The sequence below is a fragment of the Lissotriton helveticus genome, chromosome 8 (assembly GCF_964261635.1).
Source record: "Lissotriton helveticus chromosome 8, aLisHel1.1, whole genome shotgun sequence".
NCBI classification, from domain to species: domain Eukaryota; kingdom Metazoa; phylum Chordata; class Amphibia; order Caudata; family Salamandridae; genus Lissotriton; species Lissotriton helveticus.
Genome location: NC_136069.1, coordinates 1,067,768,965 through 1,067,794,978, shown reverse-complemented (window position 1 = coordinate 1,067,794,978; position 26,014 = coordinate 1,067,768,965). Strand labels below are relative to the sequence as shown.

The 26,014-nt window shown below is 46.8% G+C and overlaps 1 protein-coding gene across 2 annotated transcripts in view; it reads right to left on the bottom strand.

Annotated features, from left to right (window-relative positions):
- The window catches only part of UGGT2 (UDP-glucose glycoprotein glucosyltransferase 2), a 1,586,510-nt gene that overhangs the window by 804,897 nt on the left and 755,599 nt on the right, over positions 1–26,014 (bottom strand). For both annotated transcript variants that reach the window (XM_078657956.1, XM_078657957.1), the window contains one exon: positions 843–1,007. In XM_078657956.1, coding sequence (XP_078514082.1) covers positions 843–1,007 — 165 coding nt within the window. The remainder of the gene's footprint in view (positions 1–842; positions 1,008–26,014) is intronic.

Genomic DNA, 26,014 nt, shown 5'->3' with positions numbered 1-26,014 from the left:
TTGTACCCAGAGAAAGTCGCTTTCTCTGTTATCTATTCATGTTCAAGCAATGAGCAGATCTGCCAATTAAATTGATTAAGACAAGAATATGATTGTCCTTCCCGACATTTATAAAACTCACCTTAAAGCTTTATTTGAAAATACAATGTGCGCATGTGCGCACACACATGCGTGCACACATACACACACACACACACATAATCTATTTTCAATACCATCAACAACTATGGCAGTTAAATCAATTTAAAAGGGTTACATATAATTAAAGTTTTCTTCAAACATGCAGTCCTCAAATGTGACACAGGTGGCATAGCGTTATTTTTGTTGACCATATTGAGTTTTTCGGGACACATGTGTCCGTGTTCTGTAATGTAAGTGAATATGGGGAGAGCTTCACTATGGACAGAGACCAGCAGGAGCACCCCATATGTACAAGTAGGATGACTTCAGCAGGATACCGCAAACTAAGCACCTGCACATTAGGGTGCACTGTTGATGGCTGGGGTGATTACTTTAGGGTTATATGGTACAACCTTAAAACAGGATTCCTGGTTGCTTTCTGAGCATGTCTGCCTTTCTTAAATCATGTATTTGCCCAGCAGGGCTAGGTTATTAACAGCAAACATACCAGTAGAGAGGAACTGAGACTTTTCCTGAATGGACAGATGCCTTCCAATTGCATGGTAGACATTTCAACTTTTCAAATAGACAATGAAACCAGAATGACATATGCATTAGATGTGAAAGATGAAGAGGAGTCAACAGTATAAATGGTGTGAGTGAAAAAATTAGAGCATCCAGTCACTGGATCTATTTTAAATATGTTTTAAAATTAAGCATACCATAAAAACAGCCCGCTGGAAGAAGCCAGTGGCATCCATGATCTTCTGAAGAATAACCGTCTCCAACTCTTCAACATCCATCTCGTCACTGCTGAGGGGCACACCGTTGAAGAGAGCTTGAGGTAGTGGGCCAAGGCCAGTCTTCTTATAATAGGTAGCTCCTGTCTATTTAGATCAGAAAAAACACAAAGGTAAACATTATTTAGCTGAATAGAGCAGGTGACAGGGACATCAGAAAGACGATTTGTGCTAATAATGTAGAAAGTGTTGCATATAATTCTGTTTTTATCAACTATAATAGATCACATTCCAGATTATAACAGGTTTTATAAACATCCAACAATATTATCGTCAACCATGTGCAATGTATGACTCTACCCGTCCCCCTTAGTAAGAAGAGAATGGAAAAAATGTGGATAGGTCCTACAGAAGCAACAGCCCGGTCCTACAGAAGCAACAGCCCTAGAAGTCCTCAGTTGCTACAGGGGATGTGTAGGAAAGTGCGCCTTTTTGCATGGTTACCCCCACTTTTTGCCTGCCATCTGATGCAACTTGACTTGATGTGCCCGAGGTATATGCCAATCAGGTTTGCCTGTGTCCTTTCCCAAAACAGTACCTTTCTATCAACAATTGGCACATCTCTGGCCGCAGGTAGCCCCTTGCAAAAGGTATCATGGGTACCAACGGAACTGTGACTAGGGAAGGTCTCTAAGGGCTGCAGCACCTATTGTGCTACCCTTAGAGGCCCTGTATCTTAACACCCACACACTGCCATTGCAGGCGGTGTGTTACGGTGCAGAAAAAAGTGAAGAGCCTACATGGCACACATTTCTGTTTGCCATTCCTGCAACCCACTGCCTGGGGCCTAGGTAAGTCACCCCTCTAGCTGGGTGCACTAGTCCTCGGGTGAGGGTACAGTGGCATGAGCCCTGTCCCCTAAATTGTCTAAGTCCTTTCTTAGACATTGTGCAGTAAAGCCATAAAAGAGTGTAGGGTCTGGGAGTCGGTCATTACGAACTCCACAGCTCTATAATGTCTTTACTAAAACTTGGAAAGTTTGGTAGCAAACTTCTCAGCACATTAAACCCACACTGATGCCAGTGTGGGATTTAATGTAAAATGCACTCAGAGGCTTCTTAGAGATGCCCCCTGAAAAAAGTCCAGCCCTGGTGCGGTTTCTGAATGTCCGCCTGCCATTTGCCCCCACCAGACAGGTTTCTGGCCCGTGGGTAGAGGGCCTCCACATTCTGGGTCCAGAAACAAAGCCCATTCTGGGCAGAGGTGTCATGCCTCCTCCTCCCCCAGAATGGGGTGTGTCCACGAAGGGGAAGCTTCAAAGGCATGCCGCCTTTGAAAGCTGTCCCTGCCTCTGGCTGCCCCCAACAACTGGCTCCCACAGGTTCTGACCCCTACTTTGGGTGGGAGAACCGGCGGGAAAAGCAAGTTAGGAGGAGAGGTGTGTCTACCTTTTCCAACCCTATCCCTCAGGTGGGGGAGGCGAGGTGAAGCACACTTCTCAGGCCCCCTCCATCTTGAAGATAAGGGAACTCAGCCAATTAGGGAGATGCTCATGCCCCCCTTCCCACTGGAGGGTGGCATAATAGGGGGTGTACCTACCCGCAGGAAGGGACCCAATGGTTCCTACCAGCACACCCCTTTAACGCTCCTAAATTTAGTATTTAGGGGCAACCCTGAACCTTTCCTTTCTCAGATTTGAGGAAGAAAGAAGAAGGACCAAAGATCTGTGCTGACTCAGGAACAAGAGGACAGCACCTGCTTTGGCCCCAGCCCTACCGGCCTGTCCAGACTCCAACCTGACTACAGAAAAACTTGGCGAGTGCAGCAGCACCCCAGAGCCCAGAGGGCCTTCCCTGCACACAACTTAAAGACTCTATCTCTCGTAAGCAGCGGATTTGCACAACAAAGAGTCACCAACAGAATCCGGATCCAGGAAACTCTGAGATTTGGCACCACTCTGCACTCGACGCGCACGGCCCAAGTTCGAGTGGCCCGATACCACCAGGAGGTCTCTCCAGCAATCCTGACCTGGGATCTGGTGATCCCCGACCTCCGTCAAGCTTCAAGTGACGCCTGCAGCCTCAACCTGAAGGGTCCCCCCGATCGCGACGGCAGCTGGTAAGAAGACCCGATGCCAAAAGACACCACTGCACCCAACGCTCCACGGTCTTGGGTGGCCCAACCGATGTTGTCCAAACATCCCCCGACAATCCACCTTACCTCTCCTGCTGCTGGTAGCCTTCAGGAAGCTTCCATGACTGAGCCTGCAGCATCTTTCCCAAACTGGAGATCTTCCTTAAAATCCACAGTGTCCCCGACGCCTCCTTGGCACACTGCACCCGATCGCCCCTGTGCCGACGGTGATGCAGATCCCCTGCTGATTGATGGACCCTGCAGTGCTGATCCTAACCCCAGGAGCTTTGCTCTCACAGCCAATTGGACTGCTTGCAAGCATTCTGTGACAGAAGGCCCGTTTAACCTCATGGGCTAGCATTGGGTCCCTGCACTCTGTACATGGCCACTCTATTGCCGCTAATGGTGCAATTTGAGTGCTAACTGGACCTTGGGGAACCTCGGTCCTAACCCTCAAAACTCCTAGTTGTAAGTCGTTTACTTACCTGAGAACCATAACACTCGTTTTCCCATAGGAACCAATGTTAGGAGTTTTGTTCCTAAAAAATGTATGTTGACCGACTGTTTTTGTATAAAAAGAAATTAACTGTGTCTTAATTTAAGAATTATTTTACTTACCTGTAAGTGACAACATCCAGTGTGTGATAGCTTGGCATTTCACCTCGAGTCCTGAAAGTAACTGAAAAGTAATCCAAGAGTAATCAAAAGTAATCTGACTGTATTTTAAACTGTTTTAAAAGTAATACAAACCTGTGCGCGATTCCAATACAATCCACAACTGCATTTCTGTGTACAGCTTTGCATTTCAAAGTGTTTCTTAATTACCTGTGTCAAGTCCTGCTTGGTTAAATAGAAGTATATCTTTTTATACTTACCTAATGGGTCTGGATTCAGTCTCTGAGTGTGTGCCATCAACCTTGAGTGAGTGAATACAATAAATGCTTAACACACGATCTGGATAAGTCTAACTGCTCGCCCACACTACTAAAAAGATAGCTGTTGGTATTTGTCTAATTTAGCCTCTGCTTTACCTCTGGGGACTCCCTGGACTCTGTGCACACTATACCTTACTTTGGTATAGTATATACAGAGCCAGCTTCCTACATGATGCAAACAGCAAAATCATAACCCAATGCATTTGGCTTCTCACCAAGTCCCGGGTAATTCAAAACTTTCAATTTTCTCACCAAGTCTCCGCTAACAGGTGCACTGACATATCTTCTACAGCACTGAATAGTCTTCTGGCTTTGAGAATATTTGTAATCCACAGACCTTGAGCTCAGTGCCAAAGACTAAACTTATACATTTGTACATTATAAAATGTACTACGTAAATTGTATGTATGTATTGGTATTATATAGCATGAACCCAGCTGCAAATCAACAGAGAGCTGCCCATTGATTGGGGCACTGGGAAACGATCTACATGCTTGTATACATCAAGTTGGGATTGCACGAATGCAATTCACAAAATACATTCCACATTTTTAGGCACAGGGAAATTAAGTTATTTACCCAGAATCACACTATGTTGAGCCAAGCGCAGAGACTGGGATACAAAAGGCGACAGCTCTAACTGCTAGGTCACATCACCTTCCATTCAAATAAATTATTATATAAGCATCCTATTTTGCTCTCTCTGGTGTGTAACTGGTTATGGTATTATTTTTTTCTAAAATCCAACTGACAAGGGCTACAGGGTTCAACAGGCTTTTGCGCTTTGTTGAACCAGATCCTAAATCCCTGCGCGAGTGAATCTATATTTCATATGTTAACAATTTATCCATGTCACAGGCATCTTTCCTTCAGAATTCCTGTACAGTGATTAGTGAGTTAACACATATACACTAACCAATATCACTAAAAGTCATTCTTCATCACTGCCACCTGGCACAAGTTATACTAATGTATCCCTATTGGGAACATAGACTTAACAGTGTCTCTTGACAAGAAATCTGTTGACTTACCAAAGCAGGGGTACACCTGCACATGCATTGTGCGTCTTAACTGATGCATACGTTTTCAATGTGGTGCTTGGGACGGGAAACCTAAGGTATGTAGAGACTATCTCATGAGTCCGTGACAGTCACCCAAGTTAGACATTCAACATAACAAGTAACACTATTCTCTTAAAGAGTATGAACATGCCCAGTGGTTAAATGATATTAGTCACAAGAGAAACAACTAGAGAGGTGGATCCAACTGCCACAATGCATGAGCTGCCTTTATATCTAAACAGACCTTGAAAAACACCATTCTGTCAGGATTACCACCTGCCTACAACTGGTTTGGGAAGTAGGGGAAGGACTTTGTCTTAAAGAACCTACCCGGGTAATCTCTCTGACAGACATCCGCTGGGGAAGTTGCCAACCCCAACTGCTCCTGATAGCAGCTAATCTTCTACAGCTCCTGAAGTTTTTCTTTCCCTCACCTTTCTAATCAGAGTGGAATTTCAACTACTTCTTTAAGGCTAACACCAAGACAGAAAGCCAAGTTGTAGTCTGTGACAATTTCCCCTTTTCAGAGGCTTAAACAGATGAGTCCAAGAACTCTAAGGGGAAAGAGTAATTTTTCAGTCTAAAAAATACACAGGTTCCTTGGTGCGTTATCTCGACATAGGGCTTGCACAAGGAAATGTTCAATCAGGGCCCAAGCAATACATACATGAAGCATAGGATCTGTAACAGATATACTTTTCACAGAGATCTGACAGTTCTAGTCCTATTTTGAAGGAGCCATGGAAAGAATTTTGCTAACACACAGGCAAGCATCTTGTAAAGTTTCATTTATTGATATGAAAAGAGTAACCTGAGCATTGGCATTTCCAAACACATCACACCTTAGTACATTACACAAATAAGTTACTGGCTCATCTTCATAACTTGGGGGAAAAAACATGCCAGATGGCAAACAAAATAGATGTTTAGGGGTGTGAGAGAGCGAGGTCACTTGTCTCAAAAAGTCGTTAGTGTTCAGGTTTGATTATGGTACATTACAGAGCACTGTATGGCTTGAGCTCCTTGATTTAGCATCTTCGGGGGATCATTTTATACATATATTTCAAGAGTCACTGCCTGGAGTGAACCAAAATGTGAAGATGAGGAGGGTGCAGTCAATTGCTGTAGGTATAACTGGTCCTTTCTCATAACTTGTGCACAATACAGAGGGCTACTACGTGAACTGTTTGTTCCATATGATACAAATGCTGTAGCAATAGAGTGATTTTAACAGAAATTTCTAATATTCATTGAGTCAAGCAGGCCAAAATCAAATTGAAATTCAACCCTGCGGTACACCGCTAGAAAAAGGAGGATTATTTCTAAAATGTTGGATTTTTACAGATTCTCATGAGACACAAACATATCTGTGTTATAAATCCGAGCTTGTTGTCAAAAATAACCCCGTTTTCAAACTCTAAATCAGAGCTTGTTGTCAAAAAGAACCCCGTTTTTAATTAAACATTATCTACTGTTTATTCCGAATGGTGTTTCTTAAGGTAAACGTTAAGGTTGACTGTGAACTTTCTTCCTGAGAGTGAACTATCTTGGATCGGCATATACTTTCTTGGATTTGCGTATCTTTAACACACATTTGGAATTACAGCTTGTGTTTCATAATCTGCATTAGAGGACAGGTGTGAATGTAAAACAATAAGGTTAATTCAAATTGTCCTTATGGAACATCGAAAATTACCCAAAGATTGCTCTAATTCTGATTTGTTCTTTGAGGAAAATAACCAGACCCCTGAAGTGGTTTGCCAAAATATTTTCACGAGGTCAGGCAGGAGCTAGGAATATTTTATGGCCGCCTACTTTCACTTACCCTTTTTTCTCACCACCAATTTATATAGGGCAGCCACACCCTCTCTTATCATTCAAACCCAGTAATCTTTTACTTCCCCCACCCAGCCATCACCTCTGTCTTCCATTACATGTCAAACAAGATGCTATTAATAAATTTCCCTATGCCAGTAACACAGATGAGGCCCCTGTCGCAATATATGTTTTAAATGAAGCGGGCCATTTTCACTCATCAATCCGCCTCAATTTCCAGCACAATCTTCTTCTACTATAAGCTATCTGTTATATTCATTTTCTTTACTAATTGCAAACACACATATTAGTATGTAACCGTCCTCTCCTCTTCCTTTTACCTAGCTGCATTCCTCCTCTGCAGCCCTTCCTTATCTGTTGCTACCGTCTATAAAATGTTATCACTTTCCTCTCTGACAGTTGAACAGTATATGGGCATGCTGCCTTGTTTGGTGATGACCTTTGCAATAAAGTTCCTGTTAATATTACTAAGATGCCTACACTTCAGTACAACACCACCCTATCTAATTTGTCACTCTTTATTTGTTGCTTCACCCAATTAGCAACCCTTCTCAAAGACTACTCCTTATACCTCCTCAATCATTCTATTGAACACACGCTCTCTAATTAATCCACCCCCACCCAAGCTCCCTCTCCTAGGGCCATATGTATGAAGGCCAAATGGGTTCACAAACGGAGAAATTCGCAGAATTTCGGCGTTTGCGAACCCATTTTCGCAAAATGGTATGTATTAAACAATTTGGGTGCAAAATAAGGAATCGCAAAATTTGCCATTCCTTATTTTGCGATTGCATTTAAGGAATTGCAAATTTTGCGATTCCTTAAAAGCAATGTATCAAGGAAAAAAGAAATTCCAAAATGCCCCAAGGAATCGCAAATTACCACCAACTTCTAGTTGGTGGTAAGTTGCAAATTCTTTTAAAAAAGCTTTTTTTTTTAAAACCAAAGGTGCCATGTGACGCTCATACATGCCCTTACGGCATGTATGTGCGCCATATGCGCACACATGTCATTTTCAGGGGTGCAGCAGGGTGTTCTTGAGACACCCCTGCACCCTTGAAATTATTCTCAATTTGCGATTAGCAAATTGCGAATCGCAAATTGCGAATAATTTCACATTCATTCCCATGGGCCTCCTGTCCCATAGAAATGTATACGAAATTATTCCTTAATTGCGATTAGCAATTTGCTAATCACAATTAAGGAATTTTAAGGAATCGCTAAACAATAGCCAATTCCTACATACATACCATTTTGCGATTTCTAAATGGCGATTCCTTAAAAATCGCTATTTAGGAATCGCAAAACGGAATGTTGATACATATGGCCCCTAGTCATTCTAACTCAGTTAAATCCCAATTTTACCTCCTTGATTGATCGACGGGAAGAGCCCCTGGCTAGGTCTTGAAAGTTTGCCGTACTGGCCAGGGAAACGATGAGAGCAGGAGCAATTGCCAGAATAGTTGACAAATAATCATTCAACCATCATCTGTCCCCAACATAATCTAAAAGTATTCATCTTTGCTGCCTCTTCAGCAAGAGACACCATCAATCTCGACCATCCCTTAATACACAAACCCTCTGAAGAAACATGAACCAGAGAGATTAAAGGCAACTGCTAAAGTAAACAGCCATCCCTCTTTTTTACTGGGGGTGAGAGGCAGTGTTAACCCTCAAGGAAAATTTTTTCCAAGCTGTGCATTTTCAACATACCTTGACTCCGGGCAAATCACGTTATCTCCCCGTATCTTAAAAAGAAATCTTAATGAGTCTTTGTGTAATGCAACTGGTGCTCATGCAAAGTGGTCCAGTGTCTGTAGCAAGTTAGCGCTATATAAAACAGAAAAATACTAGCAACATTTGGGGGCACAACGCAGGAAACCCTGCAACTCGACTGACTGGTGACATTGTTGGGGAGAGGAGGAGCGGGACGGGATCACAAGTCCCAGCCTTCCTAGCGGCCGTCACAGCCGCCGACGCCCGCACCACGTGCCCGGAGGCGCTTTAAAAGCACTACAGTGCTCTCGCAGTGCAGGAAGCCCTGCAACTCGACTGACTGGTGGCATTGTTGGGGAGAGGAGCAGCGGGACAGGACCACAAGTCCCAGGCTCCCTAGCGGCCGTCACGGCGGCCGACGCCCGCACTAGGCGCCTGGAGGCGCTTTAAAAGCACTATAGGGCTCCTGCAGCGCGGGACGCGCACAGGCGTGCCTGGGCAAAGGGCAGGCCCATCTGCGCCCATTAGAGACAGGAAGAGGCTGGGCTGGGCCACCCCCCTAACATTGAAATCTTCAACAACAGCTATGGGTAAGCAGAAACAACTCTGTACTCAGGATCAGGGGGGGCTAAAAGCAAAAATCCCAAGGAAGTCTGCCTCTATTATATCGTATTTGACCTCAGCGGTGGGAGCCCTAAATAAGGAAATAGCCAATGCAGAAAAGTAACTGGGACTGGGTATGAGTCAAGACTCTGGGGAGGGGAATATCGCAATTGAGAATTCCCCCCGAATTCCTGTTCCCTTGGAGCCAACTGTGCTGATAACAAGTGCGAAAGCAGGGAGGAGAGATCCAGCACATGATGCTGCTCTGACAAAGGGTGTGGATGGTGAAATTAAGGAAAATTTGCCACCCTTGAACAGGGCAACTAAAGGTACTATCATGGGCCCTCTAGGCAAAAAGAGGGTCCCCAAAAAAGTAAATAAACCTGACAAAGGATCTAAAAAGAGTATTTTTACCCAGGCTGAAGATGTGGATAAGAACATTCAATTAACACTGCGGAAATTGGTGGAGGATATATTCAGCTCCCGGATGGAATCTATACTCACAAGCATTGCTAAAGACATAACTGACACATTGAACACTTGTGTTGAGGGTATTTTGAAGAAATGTGAGCGTATTGAATCATTCTTAAGGGACTGGAAAATCCCATGTGAGACCCCTAATTTAATTACAATACCCCAGGTTCAAACAGAGCCTATATCTCATACTGGCGAGGAGTGCCCCGGTAGTCAATCTCAACCTCAATTTTTGGATAGGACAAAACCTAGCCCTCTGAACAGGACAGGGGTAACCCAGGAGAGCCAAGCTGGGGGAGGAACTCCCATCATGATGATGAGAGATCCTTAAGCTCTCCATCTAATGGCATGGTTTTGGCTACTAGTGGGAACCAAGGTATACAAGAGAGGAACACTAGACCGAATAGCTGTAGACTTAACCTCCCACCAGAAGCCACTCCTCTGGTAGCTGTTCCTATAGGGGTACCCCCACTTAGAGACCGTGACTATGAATGCACCTTGGATTTGCTACGGAAAAACAAATACTGGTGTGTCCAACACTATAGCGGCAATTCCAAGGTTTCATCTCATATCATGATGGCTAGACGGGTGGGTGGGTTGAAAACTGTCCCAAACAGGTAGAAGGTGATTGTATCGTTGTCAACTTCGATAAAAAGGATATAGCGGGCTGGCTGTTTTGGGGCAGTTCTGTCTCGGGGAAAGGGGGCATCAGGGCTTTGGCCCTGGTCCTCTTTTACCCACCAGTACGAGGAATAAAGGCACCAGGTAGATCTCCAAGTGAGGCATGCCCAATATTGTCTAACCAGAGTGGTGATTGTCCCTTACAAAAAAAAAGAACCAGAGGCTGACTCAGATAGGCCTAGCTGGAGATCGGTAACAGTCCCACAATCATTATCCCTGCCTACTGTGCGAAATGAAGAAGGAGGTGGTTTAGCCTTAAAAAATAAATTTCTCCCACTGTCCCAGTTATATGCGAATGACTGACTGGAGGTGCCCGAATCCCATGAGAGCTTCCACAGAGACAGTCAAAACGGCCAGGTCATAGTTGTAGATATAGCCCCCAAATGTAAGATCATCAGCTGGAATATAGCGGGCCTTAGAAGTAAAAAAGATGATTCAAGATGGCTGGGTTTTTTAAAAACAATATGACATAATTGGTCTCCAGGAGACGTGGGACAAGGTGGATAATTTCTGGATGGAGGGGTATAAATCGTACTGTTCGCCAGCACGCTCCGCTCCGGCAGGTAGAGCAAAGGGGGGCCTCGTAATGCTTTTCTCGCTAAAATTGAAAGGGACCCAAAAGAGGCTGGAGGTGGGCTCTCATAATTGTTTGATAATAGAACTGATAACCCCCAACTTTCCTAAAATATTATTTGTTTATTTTTATAATTCAGGACAAAGTCATTTTATAAACCAACATTTATGTTATTTGAAATGTTTTTTGGATGAATATAGGATGAAGCAAACTACTTTTTATCACATCGAACTTATGGGTGATTATAACATTCATATTTGTGACCTGAACTGTTACGTTGATGATCACCTAGGCCAGCTTATTCCGCAACACCCCACTTTGAAGATACACAACAGGGGAAAGCCCTGGAGGACCTTTTGGCTGGTGCACATCTCTTTGAACCTAGTTTTAGTGATCCGACCGATCGGATCCCTACTTTTAAAGCTAGGGAGAGGGACCCTGTTATTGACTATATATTTATCTCCATCCCCATGCTGGCTCAGGTAGTATTTTATAATGCCAGGCTGTCGCCTTTTAGTGACCACAATCCGGTAATACTTATGCTAGATAAAGATTGTGGTCTTTTGGGAAAAACTGGAAAGAAAGAGGGAGTTAGAAGCGTGGTAACAAGTGATCAGGGGACGTGGCTTAAATGGGCTGAGGTAATTCCGGACCTTTTCTTCTCAAACCTCTGCGAGAACGCCAAAGATAATATTGCAATATGTTTTGATAACACCATCCCAGGGGTTCAGGTCCTTAGAGCTTTTGAAGGTATCTGTGATCTGACAATGACAACTAAACCCAGATTAACTATGGGTGAAAGGTGGTTTGATAACAACTGTTCACTGGAACATCGCAACTTGGCTCAAGCCCTGAAAAACATACCTCGAGATAAGGAGCAGATAGCCATGTTAAGGAAACAGTATAAAATTGCTGTTTCTATGCGGAAAAATGAGATCAAAGAGGAGGCTTGGAATGCACTCTTATCTGTTGAAGTTCTTAAGGATAGCTCTAGATTCTGGGCCATTGTCAATAAACCCTTTTTTTCTGGTATAGAGAATGGCTCTTTAGAATGTAACATTACAGAGGCCCAGTGTCCTCCCATTTTGAAGCTATTTATGGATCTAATGTCACAGTGGATTCCTCCATCAGCCTAGATGCTGATGGGGCTTTACCTCCTGTGGTTTTTAAGGAGGAGGATGTAGAAAGGGCAATAATACAGATGTCTAGTAATAAAGCGCCTGGCCCCGATTCCGTCCCTACTGATCTGTGTAAATGTAACCCAAAATTCTGGGCTAAAATAATAACTAATGTTTTTAATGTTTCAAATTCACAGGGGTTTCCTGCTTCATGGTCTTTATCCACGATCATACCAGTTTTCAAAAAGGGTCAGAGAGTGGATCCACGGTGTTACAGACCGATATCGCCAATTGATTCTGCCGTTAAAATCTTAGACAACTCATCTTGCGGCACTGAACCACGTGATCTCTGGCCCTCCCGGAGACCCTGGCTTTGCCATGGACCGTGGGCTGGCCCCAGGTGGGGACATAGTTAGAGCACTATATGCCAAACCTGGGAGATATACTCTGTCGGGTCCGACGGCACATGCGGTACTCGTCTGGCATGCGGCTACCAAAGGTCTGGGATGGGAGGGGAGACTGACGAAAGCTGACCCCCTGTTTAGTTCGGAGCGGCTTGGAAGCCTGTGGCGGAGCAAGGGGTTTGCTAAGTGGGACCTCATCGGAATTAGTCAGATCAAAGATGTGTGGGGGAAGGGTTGTGTGCAGACCTTCGAGTCTCTACAGACACAATACAACCTGCACGACAATGAACACCTCAGATATCGACAGATTAGACATGCCCTTATCACCCACGTGCCGGTGGGCACAGAGCCTCCGGAAGCTTCCCCCTCGAGGACCGAGTACTTTATGGACACCTACCTGAAAAGGCAGTTTCCCTGATCTATAAGAAACTAGTCAATAACATAGAGAACCCGCTTGGTAGTCTTAGAGCTGCGTGGAGTGCCGAAAGGTTGGAATTGGACAATGAAGATTGGGTTGAGGCGGTCTCTTCCCCAAAAGTAGTCGCGGTTCAGATGAGGCTTAGATTGGTGCAACTTTTTCAATTCAATTCAAAAATGCTTTATTCGAATTATAAAAACAAATTCATAAAAGCGTGCAGTTAAAAAATCACATTTAAAAGTTATATTTCCAATATTAGTTAAAATACTACATTTTCATTACATCAGTAAGAGTTCAATGTTTAAAAACGAGAAGTTTCATAATATGTTACGACAGCCATGTAAAATAATTTGGATTAGGCCAGGAAGGGTCCATATAGTAAAACATGTGCGGGTGCAAGTTTAAGCTTGCATCGTGTTTCTGTGCCTAATAACAGCTCTCAGTAGGGAGGATACAACAAAAATAGTATGTTCATTTTCTAGAGATCTTAATTTGTCATATGCCCCTCTGCATGACCTCAGACCCCAGGATACAAGTAAGGGTTTCAAGATTTTTTGCCTCGGCTTACTATAAAAAGTGCAAAAGAAAATACAATGAATATTAGACTGGTGGGAGACATTGTTGCAAGGGCAAAGTTGCTTTTCTTTACACCAGTCGTTGCACTGTGGGAAGGTTATTAACCTATAAAAGGTTTCTAACCTAAAACGAGTCAAAAGCATACGAGTAAAAGGAGGTTGTTCGATCAAAAGGTACAGCTGAACCCCCTTGTTAAGTGTAACCGAATCGTGGCCCATGACCGTCTTCTTGTGTCTCTCTTCCCGCCATCTTTTGCTCTCTAGGTGTGCCAATAGATGTTTTTTGAGAGCAGATCTTGAAATGTTTGCCATGCTGTCTGGGTTAACAAAGAATTCGGGAAGACCAGTTTCATCCAACAGGGCTTTAATATAAGAGAACCATTTAATGTTAGTGGCTCCATCCATGGCTAGGCAATCCATTAAGATCTTTCTATTTAAGGGGGTCTCTGGATTTACCCATGCATTGTGCCATAGCAATACTGGTGATAACTTAATAATGTCTGTGACATATGGCAAGGCTACTTCCATGTGTGTCACATATGCTGCCGTGCTCTTGGGGGTGGCCAATAGATAGCGTAAGAAACGATTCTCAACGCGTTGGATAGTTTCCACCTGCTCTATGCCCCAGAGCCCAGCCCGATATGTCCCTGTAGAAATGCATTTAGCCTTGAAGATCTGGAGCAGTTCTTTAACTGGCCTCCCACCTAATCTTTTAGCAAAATTCACCAGGGCTCCAGTAGCCTTTGTGAAAGCTAGAGTCCGTGCAACCACGGCATGTTTCCAGGAGCCCTTCCTCTCAAAATGGATTCCAAGGTAGCAAAATCTATCAGTGAGTTCAACCCCTCTGCCATCCAAGGTTATTGGGCAAGGTGTTCTTCGGGTCCGCACGACATTGTGTACGTTTTAGAAAAATTCACATGGAGACCTTTGCTTTTCATATACTCCGAGAATTTAGACACCGCCTTTTGTAGCTCTACCCTCGTTTGGGACATGATCGCCGCATCGTCTGCGTAAAGCAGTATAGGGATGGGTGTTCCGTTTGCTGTAGGATAGTCATAATAGACTTCACTCAGAATTGATCCAACCTTGTTTATATAGAGCCTGAAGAGCAGAGGGGCAAGAATGCACCCCTGTCTTACTCCTCTGTGGATCCGAGACATATCGGAACACTCACCCTTTCTACCAAATCTGACACAAGCACCAGCCCCATGATACAGTTCCTTGATAAAAGTAAGTATTTGGTTATCCAGGCCAATGTCCGTTAATGCTTGCCAGAGCATTCCATGGTCGACACAATCGAATGCGGAACTTAAGTCCACATATGTTATGAACAAGTTTCTTTTTTTTGCTTGAATGTACTTAGCTGTAATTATGGCTAAGTTAAGTCCCTGCTCGATGGTCCCTTTACCAGACCTGAAACCATACTGCAGGTCAGAAACGATTTCCCGTTCCTCCAGCCAATCCTGCATGCGGTTAAGAATGATCCTGCCTGCGATCTTCATTAGGCCATCAAGATGCGAAATTGGCCGATAGCAGGCAGGGTCATTCCTATCGCCCTTTTTATAGATCGGAACTACTATGGCTTCCGACCAGGTGGAGATGAACCCAATGTTGTTTGAGGAGTTAAGCACACGGGTCAAAAGAGGTGCCCAAAGATCTGGTACACTTTTGAAGACATCCACAGGGACGCAATCCGGCCCTGGGGCCTTTCCTGCTGGGCTTTCTCTGATTGCCTTAATCACCTCATCCAGATAAAACTGTATGCCCAGCGGAAAAGAGGTATTATTTGTACCTGACAAGAGTGCCCCATGATTTTCAGGGGACGATCTAGAGGATTCAGCTCCGTTGTAGAGGCCTTCAAAGTGTTTAACCCAGCTTTGTGCTGTAATAGCTTAATCTATTTTGGGACCCTGGTGGTCTTGGAGGAACGGGGCATTAACGGCCTTCCAGAAGGCAATATTGTCTTTCCGGTCAGCTGCTGAGCAAAGATCAGACCACGCCTGAGTTTTTAGCTCCCTTTTCCTACTGTTTAGGGCTCTCTGATAGACACGTCTAGCTAGCTGGATGTCATCTTTAGACATTGGGCAAGAGTGGAGGGCTTTTTTCAGGGCGGCAAGCGCCTTAGTACAAGTCCCATTGAACCATCCATGATGTCCCTTGGGTGATTTACGAGGAACTTTAGTCAGTAGGTGTTTTATATCTGCACAGATTTTTTTTAAATAGCCGACAATGCTGTAAGCATCGGCTTCTACTGAAAGACAAGTTTTAAACTCTTCCTGGGCGTTCTTAACAAGCTTTTGTATGAAGTTTGTGGGTTCAACCTTTTCTAATTTAATACAGAACCCATTTTTCGAGGCAAGAATTGGGGTTAGATGGTATGTAATATTACTCTTACAACTTGAATCACCATCCCTCGTCTTCAGTTCTACCACTATCGGGTAGTGGTCACTAAGTGCAGTGTCAAGAGTCTCCCAGTTTGATACCAAACCTGCGTAACAGGTTGAAAGGAGTGTAAAATCAATGGTCAAATTTTTCCCCCTCCCATTAAATGTTGGTCTAAAGGGTTTATTTAGGGCACACAGTTCATTTATAAATGATAAGGTAAAATTGGGCTGATATAGTATTATATAACTCCCCAACTCTAGTGTGGGAGAAGTGGCTCACGGGCCCTTCGGAGTCCTCTCCCAAGCCACAAATACCCTTCGATCCATGGGGGCAGAGGGAACAATTAAAATCCCCTACCCAGAGCAGGGCCATATCGCTAGTCGTTTGGTCCTCAATTTTGGTAAGTTCCTTCAAAAGGTTGGTAAAGGTACACTCAATTTGGGTGGGGGGGATGTTGTTATAGAAATTTACCAACACCATGTTTTGTAAAGGTCCCCACGATGTAATCAAGATTTGATAGTATTCATTGGTGATAAATTTAACACCTAGGGGTCCCGTATTAACTGAAATGTAAGTGCAGAGGCCCCCCTTAAATCTACCACTGGAACTCGGGATTGCTGGTGTGAAGAAGGTTTTATATCCCGCAATATGAAATTCTTTATTTGACCAGGTTTCCTGGGCACAAATGATGGTTTGATTTAATGTCATTTGCTGCCATAAAGGATCGTTAAGTTTGGCAGATAGGCCTGCGACGTTCCAGGTAATTATGCTGTTGGAAGGTAGAGTTTTCAGTGGTAGGCTAATCTCGGGGGGTTCAGCCTGGGAAGCTTCAGCTATTTCCCTAAAATTAGCATGTATGGTTGGCAGTGGTGGCCATTCCAGATTTGTGGTAACAGATGCTCTTATTGGTTGTACTAGTTGGATTGTGGGTCTCACAGAGGTATTAGAAGATTCAGAGGCTGGCTTGATGTGATCTCTTGTGACATTAGCATATTTACTTGGATCACGATTTCTGATACTGTTAGCAGAGCTACAGCCTTTTACGGGCGCCGTAGTAATAGGCATGACTATGTTAGGTGCGGGTATTTTATCCGCTACACTTTCCTCTTGATCAAACCTCATATCGTCCCCCACAGAGGGCTTATTAATGACGGTGTGGTTACCCAGCTCCGCATTTATTTGCAGAGGCGAGGACAAGAGACCATTTGAGTCCGTTGTCTGAACTAAATTATTGGATGTAAATGAAGCCATTTGTTTCTCTAAAATAAGTCAGTCTACACCGTCTAAACCTGTCAATACCTCATATCTGTTTCTAGTGGGGACATTAAGAACTGGAGCCCCCCATGTTGTTAAAAGGCAATTTGCTTTCTTGGGTTGATAGGGCTGGAGAGACCTTGGATAGAAGTAGCTCAGGTCGTGAATCTGAATGCCCCCCCCCCGCTTTCCTGAAACCAGTCATTGAAATATTTTACAACTCTGCGATCTCTAAAGTTAATTATTATTATGTCTCCCTTGGAGTCTTTGGGCCTCTGGCCTACCCATTTAAGCCTTCGGACATTCAGGATTTCCCCATTAATATTGGGGGGTAGCGGTCTATTATTCCGTAACCAGTACATAACCTTGTTTTTAAGTTCCCAATAGCTTTCTGGTTTCTCTTGAGGTAATTCTGGGACCCTGGTCAGTACTACAACATACGGGGCTGCCTCTGGGGGAGATCAATTTGTAGAATAGGCCCAGTGTTCTTTCTGGAGAATAGGTCGCCCCTGCCATTGTTTGGTGATGTAGTCCCTACTCTAGTTTCATTGGTCTCTATTCCCTCGGTCCTAGGAGGTCCCGTTACCCTGGCCGTGGTCTGTATCTTTGCTGGAGGTGTGTAGGGGTTCTGGCGGCGAAGTGGTCTTACTAGTAGTGTGTGTCACAGGAGCTGGGGCGGGAGGTCTAATGCTGATGTTAAGTGTTAGGTCCTTCAGTAAGGCTGTGTTGGCTATAACAGCATTTTCTATGGACCCTAGTTGGGAGGCCACCCTCTTTAGTCTTTCCGCAAGTGGCAGGAACAGAGATTTCATCAAAGTTTCAATGTTCCCTGTCAGCTCCTGAATTAGGGATGAGGGCAGTGGGCCATGTTCTAAGTTCATATTCGTAGGTACATTTCCTGCTCCAGTTGATTCTTTTATTGGAGTGCGGGAGTGTGTCTTAGTCTGTTTGGCCTGTCTCCCCACTTGGTTACTTCCCCCCCCTTTCCTTTTTAACGGGCGTCCCTTAGATGTAGTTTGGGCCCGCACCATGTTGGTGACACCAGGGTTTGGGCAGTTTAATGGCGTGGGGTCTCGCAAGAGTAAGTCTATATCACGCTCAGCACTAGAATCTCTGCTGCTTCGGGACCTGTAGGACTCAAAAGGCGATGTGGCGTCTTTAAGCAGATGGGGTATACTAATATCACTGAGACGCGACCTTGTCTGATAAAGATACCAGTAAGGCCGTTGTTAGTGAGGGGCCTAAAGATGTGCGTTTGTTCTGGAGTTCAGATGATATACGTAGCTCCGTTATAGCAATCTTGTGCTCCAGCCTGGAGGCTGCTCTGATGATAAACTGGTCGAGCGTTCCCTTTACTGACCCTCCCACCAGTGATTTTCTTCCCTTCAGAGCCCTCGTTGACATAATAACTCCCTGTTTTAAGCCTAGGACTTATGCAATAAAAAATAGACGGCAGAGATCAAAGTCTACTCGGTTGAAACAGCAACAACAATACACGGAGTGAAGGGAAAAAGTCTCCAAATGTTGGCACTAGGTATCACGATACCTTAGTTTTCATAAGGCGGTGAAGTCGAGTTAGTAATGGAAAGGGTATAGCCCAGCCCAGTCTCCTCAGGCCACATAGGGCCTGCCCTTTGCCCGGGCTTAGCCCGGCGTCCCGCGAGGCGGGGCTGACGCAGTTCTTATGCGCCTCCTGGCGCGGTCTCCTGGTGCGCGTGGCGCATGGGCTGCTGGGGGTTGAAGTCCCCTGGCCTGCTCTCCGCTCGGCGGCCGCACTTCAGAGATGGTGAAAGTGAGTGAGGCAGCGGGAGGCAGGCGGGTGGTTCTGGTGGCTTTCTGCTGTGTGAACAGGACCGTTTGGCAATTGGCAGGTGGGCTGGCAGGCCCTACAGGGGCTACTGGGTCGATCTGGCAGGCTTCCCCACTCGGCAGGGGCTGACGCAGTTCTTATGCGCCTCCTGGCGCGGTCTCCTGGTGCGCGTGGCGCATGGGCTGCTGGGGGTTGAAGTCCCCTGGCCTGCTCTCCGCTCGGCGGCCGCACTTCAGAGATGGTGAAAGTGAGTGAGGCAGCGGGAGGCAGGCGGGTGGTTCTGGTGGCTTTCTGCTGTGTGAACAGGACCGTTTGGCAATTGGCAGGTGGGCTGGCAGGCCCTACAGGGACTACTGGGTCGATCTGGCAGGCTTCCCCACTCGGCAGGGGCTGACGCAGTTCTTATGCGCCTCCTGGCGCGGTCTCCTGGTGCGCGTGGCACATGGGCTGCTGGGGGTTGAAGTCCCTTGGCCTGCTCTCCGCTCGGCGGCCGCACTTCAAAGATGGTGAAAGTGAGTGAGGCAGCGGGAGGCAGGCGGGTGGTTCTGGCGGCTTTCTGCTGGGTGAACAGGACCGTTTGGCTATTGGCAGGTAGGCTGGCAGGCCCTACAGGGGCTACTGGGTCGATCTGGCAGGCTTCCCCACTCGGCAGGGGCTGACGCAGTTCTTATGCACCTCCTGGTGCGGTCTCCTGGTGCGCGTGGCGCATGGGCTGCTGGGGGTTGAAGTCCCCTGGCCTGCTCTCCGCTCGGCGGCCGCGCTTCAGAGATGGTGAAAGTGAGTGAGGCAGCGGGAGGCAGGCGGGTGATTCTGGCGGCTTTCTGCTGTGTGAACATGACCGTTTGCCTATTGGCAGGTAGGCTGGCAGGCCCTACAGGGGTACTGGGTCGATCTGGCAGGCTTCCCCACTCGGCAGGGGCTGACGCAGTTCTTATGCACCTCCTGGCGCGGTCTCCTGGTACGCGTGGCGCATGGGCTGCTGGGGGTTGAAGTCCCCTGGCCTGCTCTCCGCTCGGCAGCCGCACTTCAGAGATGGTGAAAGTGAGTGAGGCAGCGGGAGGCAGGCGGGTGGTTCTGGCGGCTTTCTGCTGTGTGAACAGGACCGTTTGGCTATTGGCAGGTAGGCTGGCAGGCCCTACAGGGGCTACTGGGTCGATCTGGCAGGCTTAAAATCCTGCATAGATCATACGTTACGGGGCCACAGTTGGTTAAAATGGGGAGAGTGGCTAGCGGAGACTGTAGGAGGGGATGTGGTGAAGTGGGCAGATTCATACATATTTTATAGCACTGTGATGAGATACAGACGTATTGGATGAACGTGCATGACGTTATGGGAGCAGTGCTGGGAGGGGTGATACGACCGGAGGCCCGTAGAGTCATATTGAATGTGTGGGAACCCACGGATTTAAACGACTATCAGAAACAATGGGTGACATTGGCGTGTATGGTGGCGAAGCGTAACATTGCTCAGTTGTGGGGAGACGGCCAATCACCCCAGCCCATCAAGTGGGCTCAGGATTTAGACTGGTGTATGTTTCGGGAGAGGGCGGTTTTCGTAGCTAGGGGCTGTCCTCAGAAATGGGAGAAGATTTGGGGGGCTTGGAACAGCCACCGAGGCAATATATGTACACCCCCGAAGTCACTGAGAGAAGATGTAAAGCTGGAATCCCCATGATCCCAAATGCTCAATATACTGTAATTTTTATTTTGCACGTTTGACAGCATTTACTCTGCCACATCGTCATGATTCGCTCGCCTGATGCTTTTATTTAATCATGTTTGTTTGTTTAATAAAAAGATATTTAAAAAAAAAATCTTAGGCAAAGTGATCCTAGCTAAAGTCACTGACTGGGTGAACGATAATGAGGTTTTATCCAACTTACAATATTGTTTTAGACAAGATAGGAGCACAATGGACCAGTGCCTTAACTTACGTCTTATAATAGGTAAACATACCATGGCTAAAGAAGACACTTTGCAGATGGCCTTTATGGACCTTTCTTCTGCTTTCGATCTGGGTAACAGATGGTAGCTGTGGTCTATTCTGCTTGACATGGGCATTGACTCTTGCCTAGTTTCTTTTTTGGCAGATTTACACCGGGATCTCTCAGCAACAGTTAGGGTCACCCAGGAAGGTAAATGCACAAGGCACTTTAAATCGGGTAGAGGCGTTCGTCAGGGATGTATATTGATGCCACTACTTTTTACCCTTTATATTAATAATCTAGATAAGACCCTAGATCAGGCAAGCTTGGATATTCCGCGAGTAGGAGAAAGGAGTATCCCAGTTCTCCTATACGCAGATGGCGCTGTGTTATTAGCCCGTACAGCCATAGGCCTTCAGAGGCTACTGGATGCCTTTGGGGCCTATATGAAGTCCTTGGATTTAATAGTGAACATATTGAAATCTTGCGTTATGTCAATGGGCCAAAGAAATAGAAAAGTAAATGGAGCAGAGGTTTCCAGGGTGTCCTCTTTTACCTATCTGGGGGTTTTATTTGATGCTGGAGGTACCTGGGTCCCTCAACAGAAAGTCAAAAAAAGTGCAATGGCTAGATCAAAGGCTGCTGTACAAGGGTTTGCACAGCGCCTGGGAGCTAGGCCCCTTGAAGCTATGCTTAACATTTACAGATCTAAATGCTTGGCAATTGCTATGTATGGCTCCGCTATCTGGGGCTACAAGCACTTGGAAGGGGTGCAGAGAGTTGAAAACAAATTCCTACGTACTCTCTTGTCAGTACCAAATCAACCACAACTTTTGCTATTCACCAAGAACTGGGGCTTGGATATATGTCAGATTTGATATGGTTGGCCGCGGTGGTCTGCTGGCTTAAGACCTGGCTTAACACAGATCTAACCCTGAATCACCAGATTATTCGGGACTGTGTTACCCTGGAAAAAGCCAGTAGTATCCCGTGGCTGCATTATGTTAAGCTCATGTTCTCTAAATTGGGGCGCCCAGATCTCTTTAACGATCCGGATGGGATTAAAAAAGAGGATGTGAAATGGGTCAAATCTCAACTTCTGAATTTATTGATGGTGGAACGCTAGGAGCAGGAGTTATTGAAATCTCAGTTAGGGCTCACTTTTTGCAAAAAACTTCCTGTGAGAAAGTGCCATCTTTCTTGCATGGTATGCCCCCACTGTTTGCTGAATTGCTGATGTGCTTTGACTGAGTGTGCCCTGGGCTCCTGCCAATCAGGTGCCCAGTGCCTGAGTTCCTTCCCTAAAACTGTGTTGAAATCAAACCCAATTGGCATCTCTGGCCACAGGTCAGCCCCTGGTAAATGGTACTCTAGGTACCCAGGGCACTGTGACCAGAGAAGACCCCTAAGGGCTGCAGCACTTATTGTGCCACCCTTAGGGGTCCTGTACCCTGACACACACTCACTGCCTTTGCAGGTTGAGTGTCTTGGTGCAGAACTAAACAACGAGTCGACACATCCCTGTGTGCCATGCCCACAAACACACTGCCCTGGCAGTCACCCCTCTAGCTGGGTGCACTATGCCAGTGGTGTGGGCACAGGTGCATGAGCCCTGTGCCCCTACAGTACTCAGGGCCATTCCTGGGCACTGTTAGTGCAGTGATGCCATTAAGACTATATGGTGCTGGGAGGTTATCAAGATGGCCGACGGAGAAGGAGCTATTTCGGAGTGCTCCTGAGGTAAGGGATCACAATCTGTGTAAATCCCTGGCAAACCACACCCATCGAGCCCTTCGATCAATCGGAAAAATCTGTGCTACCTATGGTTTATCCCTTACCTCCGATCCGGAACCTACGGACCCCCACGGCGTAGCTGCTGGCACACCTGAGCACCGGGCTCCTCGAGGGTCGCCTGCTGCCCTCCTCAACCGCCGTCGCTTCGCATCGGACTCGATCCTGCTCTGCCGGCAAGACCAGCTGCCCATCAGCCGGCCCGCAAGAACTCCTCAACAGAAAGCGGCTGCTCCCCTGAAGCGGTGTTGACCCTGCATGGTCTAGGCTCGGCGCGGTTCATCACAACAAGAGACGCCTGAGCCTACGTCTACCCCTCCGAGTGTGGCCCTGTAGCTAACATCCTGCACCTGACGGAGAAGGGGGCTTCGCGCCGAGAGCCTCGAAAAACAAGGTAAGGGTGGCCCCTGCCCCCCCGTATTGCTATTGCAAAGTCTGCGCCTCCCGACTCGACGGAACTCCAGTGACCCGCCCGACAACCACCTCTCGGCTCGTTTTTCACCCGCGCTCCTGTGGCACCACTGCCCACCACTGGGTGCTCTTCCCGCTGCCCTACAGAATCTCTTCCCCGCTGCAGCCGCCAACCGCACAGTTTACACTGGGTTCCCAAGGAACAATTTCTCTCGGCACTTCCAGCTATTACTCATACCCTTCGCAACTCGCAGTCTGAGCAGCTTCGAGGCATACATAGAGATCGGCTGCCGACTTCGATTTACGAGCACTACCTCTATTAACGCATACGCATACTAGCGCATACGACAGCCTCACTAACTTAGTGCGCTTGGACTCACCGAGAAAAAGAGAGGAAAAAAAAAAAACATTATGATCAAATGCATATGGATTTAAAATAAAATAAACCTAACCCCCACTGACTGCCGATTTTAATTCACCAATCCAGACTCAAAATGGCAGCCTTGGGAGAGCGCCCATAGAAAGAGGACTGCTCCTTGAAACAATCAAGGTTACTAGCCGTACCCCATCCTGCCCTCAATCAGTTATAATAGAGAGAGGACTGCACCAATCCAGTCTGCAGTAATCGAAAGAGGCCTGCAAAACCCCTATCCACTGAAACAGAAAGAGGACTGCTCACTTCCACAGCCTTTGCGGCCATCTTGAAGTGACACTAACTGTCGACATGAACCTTCATAAACTATGACAAGCCGCTACCCCCCTCATGCACCACTATCCTAACATCTATGTCCACATTGGCCTGTCCTCAATCAGTTATAACAGAGAGTGGACGGCACTAACCCAGTCTGCAGCTACAGAAAGAGGCCTGCAAAAACCCCTATCTACTGGAACAGAAAGAGGACTGCTCACCTCTCTAACCCTGGCGGCCATCTTGAAGTGTCACTAACTGTCAGCATCAACCTACAAAAACCAAGACAAGCCGCTATCCACCCCTCAAGCACTACTATCATAACAATTAAGCCCACTTTGACTGCCGCTCACTGTTCCAGTTCTTCACGAGTGCAACCACCCCAAGCCAACATGGTGAGCCCCGGTCTAACTGCCTCTGGGACAACCGCTTACACCCTGGCCTACCCTCCGAACCTCTCTAAAACCGCTACAAAAGCCTTCAAACACTGCACCCTGAAAAACCATCCCGAAACACTGATCTCGGACCTACGTTACTGTGCGGACATAGGCACCATCACTAATGACCTTGTTTTCTACTCCAGAAGAATCCCCACTTGGCGTAATACCTTCTTAACATTCCTCAATGTACGTTCATCCAGGAACATTCCATATGGCACTAAGCTCACCACAGCGCCATCATCAACCCTTCAAGCTGTCCTCACCATCACCCTCTACAAAAGCGGCATTGTACTGATCCAAGCCTCAACTAAAAACCTGGACAAATTCTCAGACCTTTTTACCACTCTCCGAAACCACGTGCATGGCACTGGGACGCCGACCAACACCAGGCCTGACCCTACTCCAACCCCCCTGCCTAATCTAGAACACCTTAAACCCCTAACCACTCCCACCAACATCCCTGACGCCTTGGACCAGAGACCTGTGATTCCACCCCTCCAGGCCCGCCTCCCGAAATCCTCGGATCCCTTCACAGCTCACCTTAACCCCACCAGGCCTCCTTCAACCACCCCGAGCGAAAAAAACCCTGAACCCTTGATCTCCTCCCTCCACGATCCCCACTCGGTCTCTATGACCATTACATCATCAGCATCCCTCGCTGGGGCAGATCAAGCCCACCCTTGCCCACCAACCCCCCCTCCTCAGCGACTCCTCCTGTAGCAGGTCACGCCAGCCCCGCCAACACTCAAGCCACCCCTTCCAAGACTCCTAACATAGCCCTCCCTCGCCCTCCTACCCCCTCCCCCCCAGCGACGCCTGCTATTGCTGGCCATGCCAGCCCAGCTACCACGCAAGCCACCCCTTCCATAACGTCTAGCACAGCACACCCTTTCCCACAAACCCCCCCTCCGCAGCTATCCACTCTCTACACTCCAGAGCCTCCAAAATAATTCAGAGCCTCCACGCCTCCATCCTCGATCTAACTAACCTCCTCCACCTCGCCGAACTCTCCTGCACAAACCTCTTACCTCAACTGTTACTCGCTCCAGTCCCAGAGCTCCCCTCACGCCCCCTACCGACATCCTTGAGACATCTTCGCCCCCGCAAGCACTCCAGCTACCTGTCAGAAGAGGAAACCCTTGACCTCGCCCTCTCCTACAACCTTTCCCTCCTCTCAACAAATTCTCAAGACTTCACTGATCATGAAATCCTGGTTTTTCTCAAAGACCATAACGCAGCCACCACCTCTCCACCATGTATACCAGACGCAAGTGCCGCAAACCCCATCTGCACAGTCGCTATTAACCCATACAGATCAGCCCCCCGCTGCAATAGAAGGATGGTCGTTAGCAACCTTGCACCCGTACCCCTACTGGTCCCGACCCCCGCTACCACCCCTCTCCCTGCTTTGAAGGGGCTCTTAATCAACTGCCGCTCCGCAGTAAAACATGCGGCCGATATCGCTGCTCTCATCCTGAACAACAACACAGACTTAGCCATTCTAACAGAATCATGGCTTAACGACGCATCATCCCCATGCCTCGACCTCTTAATCCCCCCCAACTTCAATATTACCAGGCTAGACAGACCACATAACAAAAAAGGTGGCGGAATCGACTGCATCCATCGCTCTAACCTCCTTGTCACAGAACTTTTAAAGGATACCACTGATGCCTGCGAATATCTAGCCCTCTCAATCTGCAGTAGCACCACCCTCCTCTGTAACCTACACATATTTTACCACCCCCCAGGCAACAACGAATCCTTCACAGACTACATAATGGAAGTTATCACAGCTAAGAACTCCCCCAACACCAAAGACATTTTCCTCGGTGACTTCAACCTGCATTGGAACGACCTTAAGGATCCCCATGTCAACGCCATAAAGACCTCATGACAGATCTTGCCCTGACCCAAGCTTG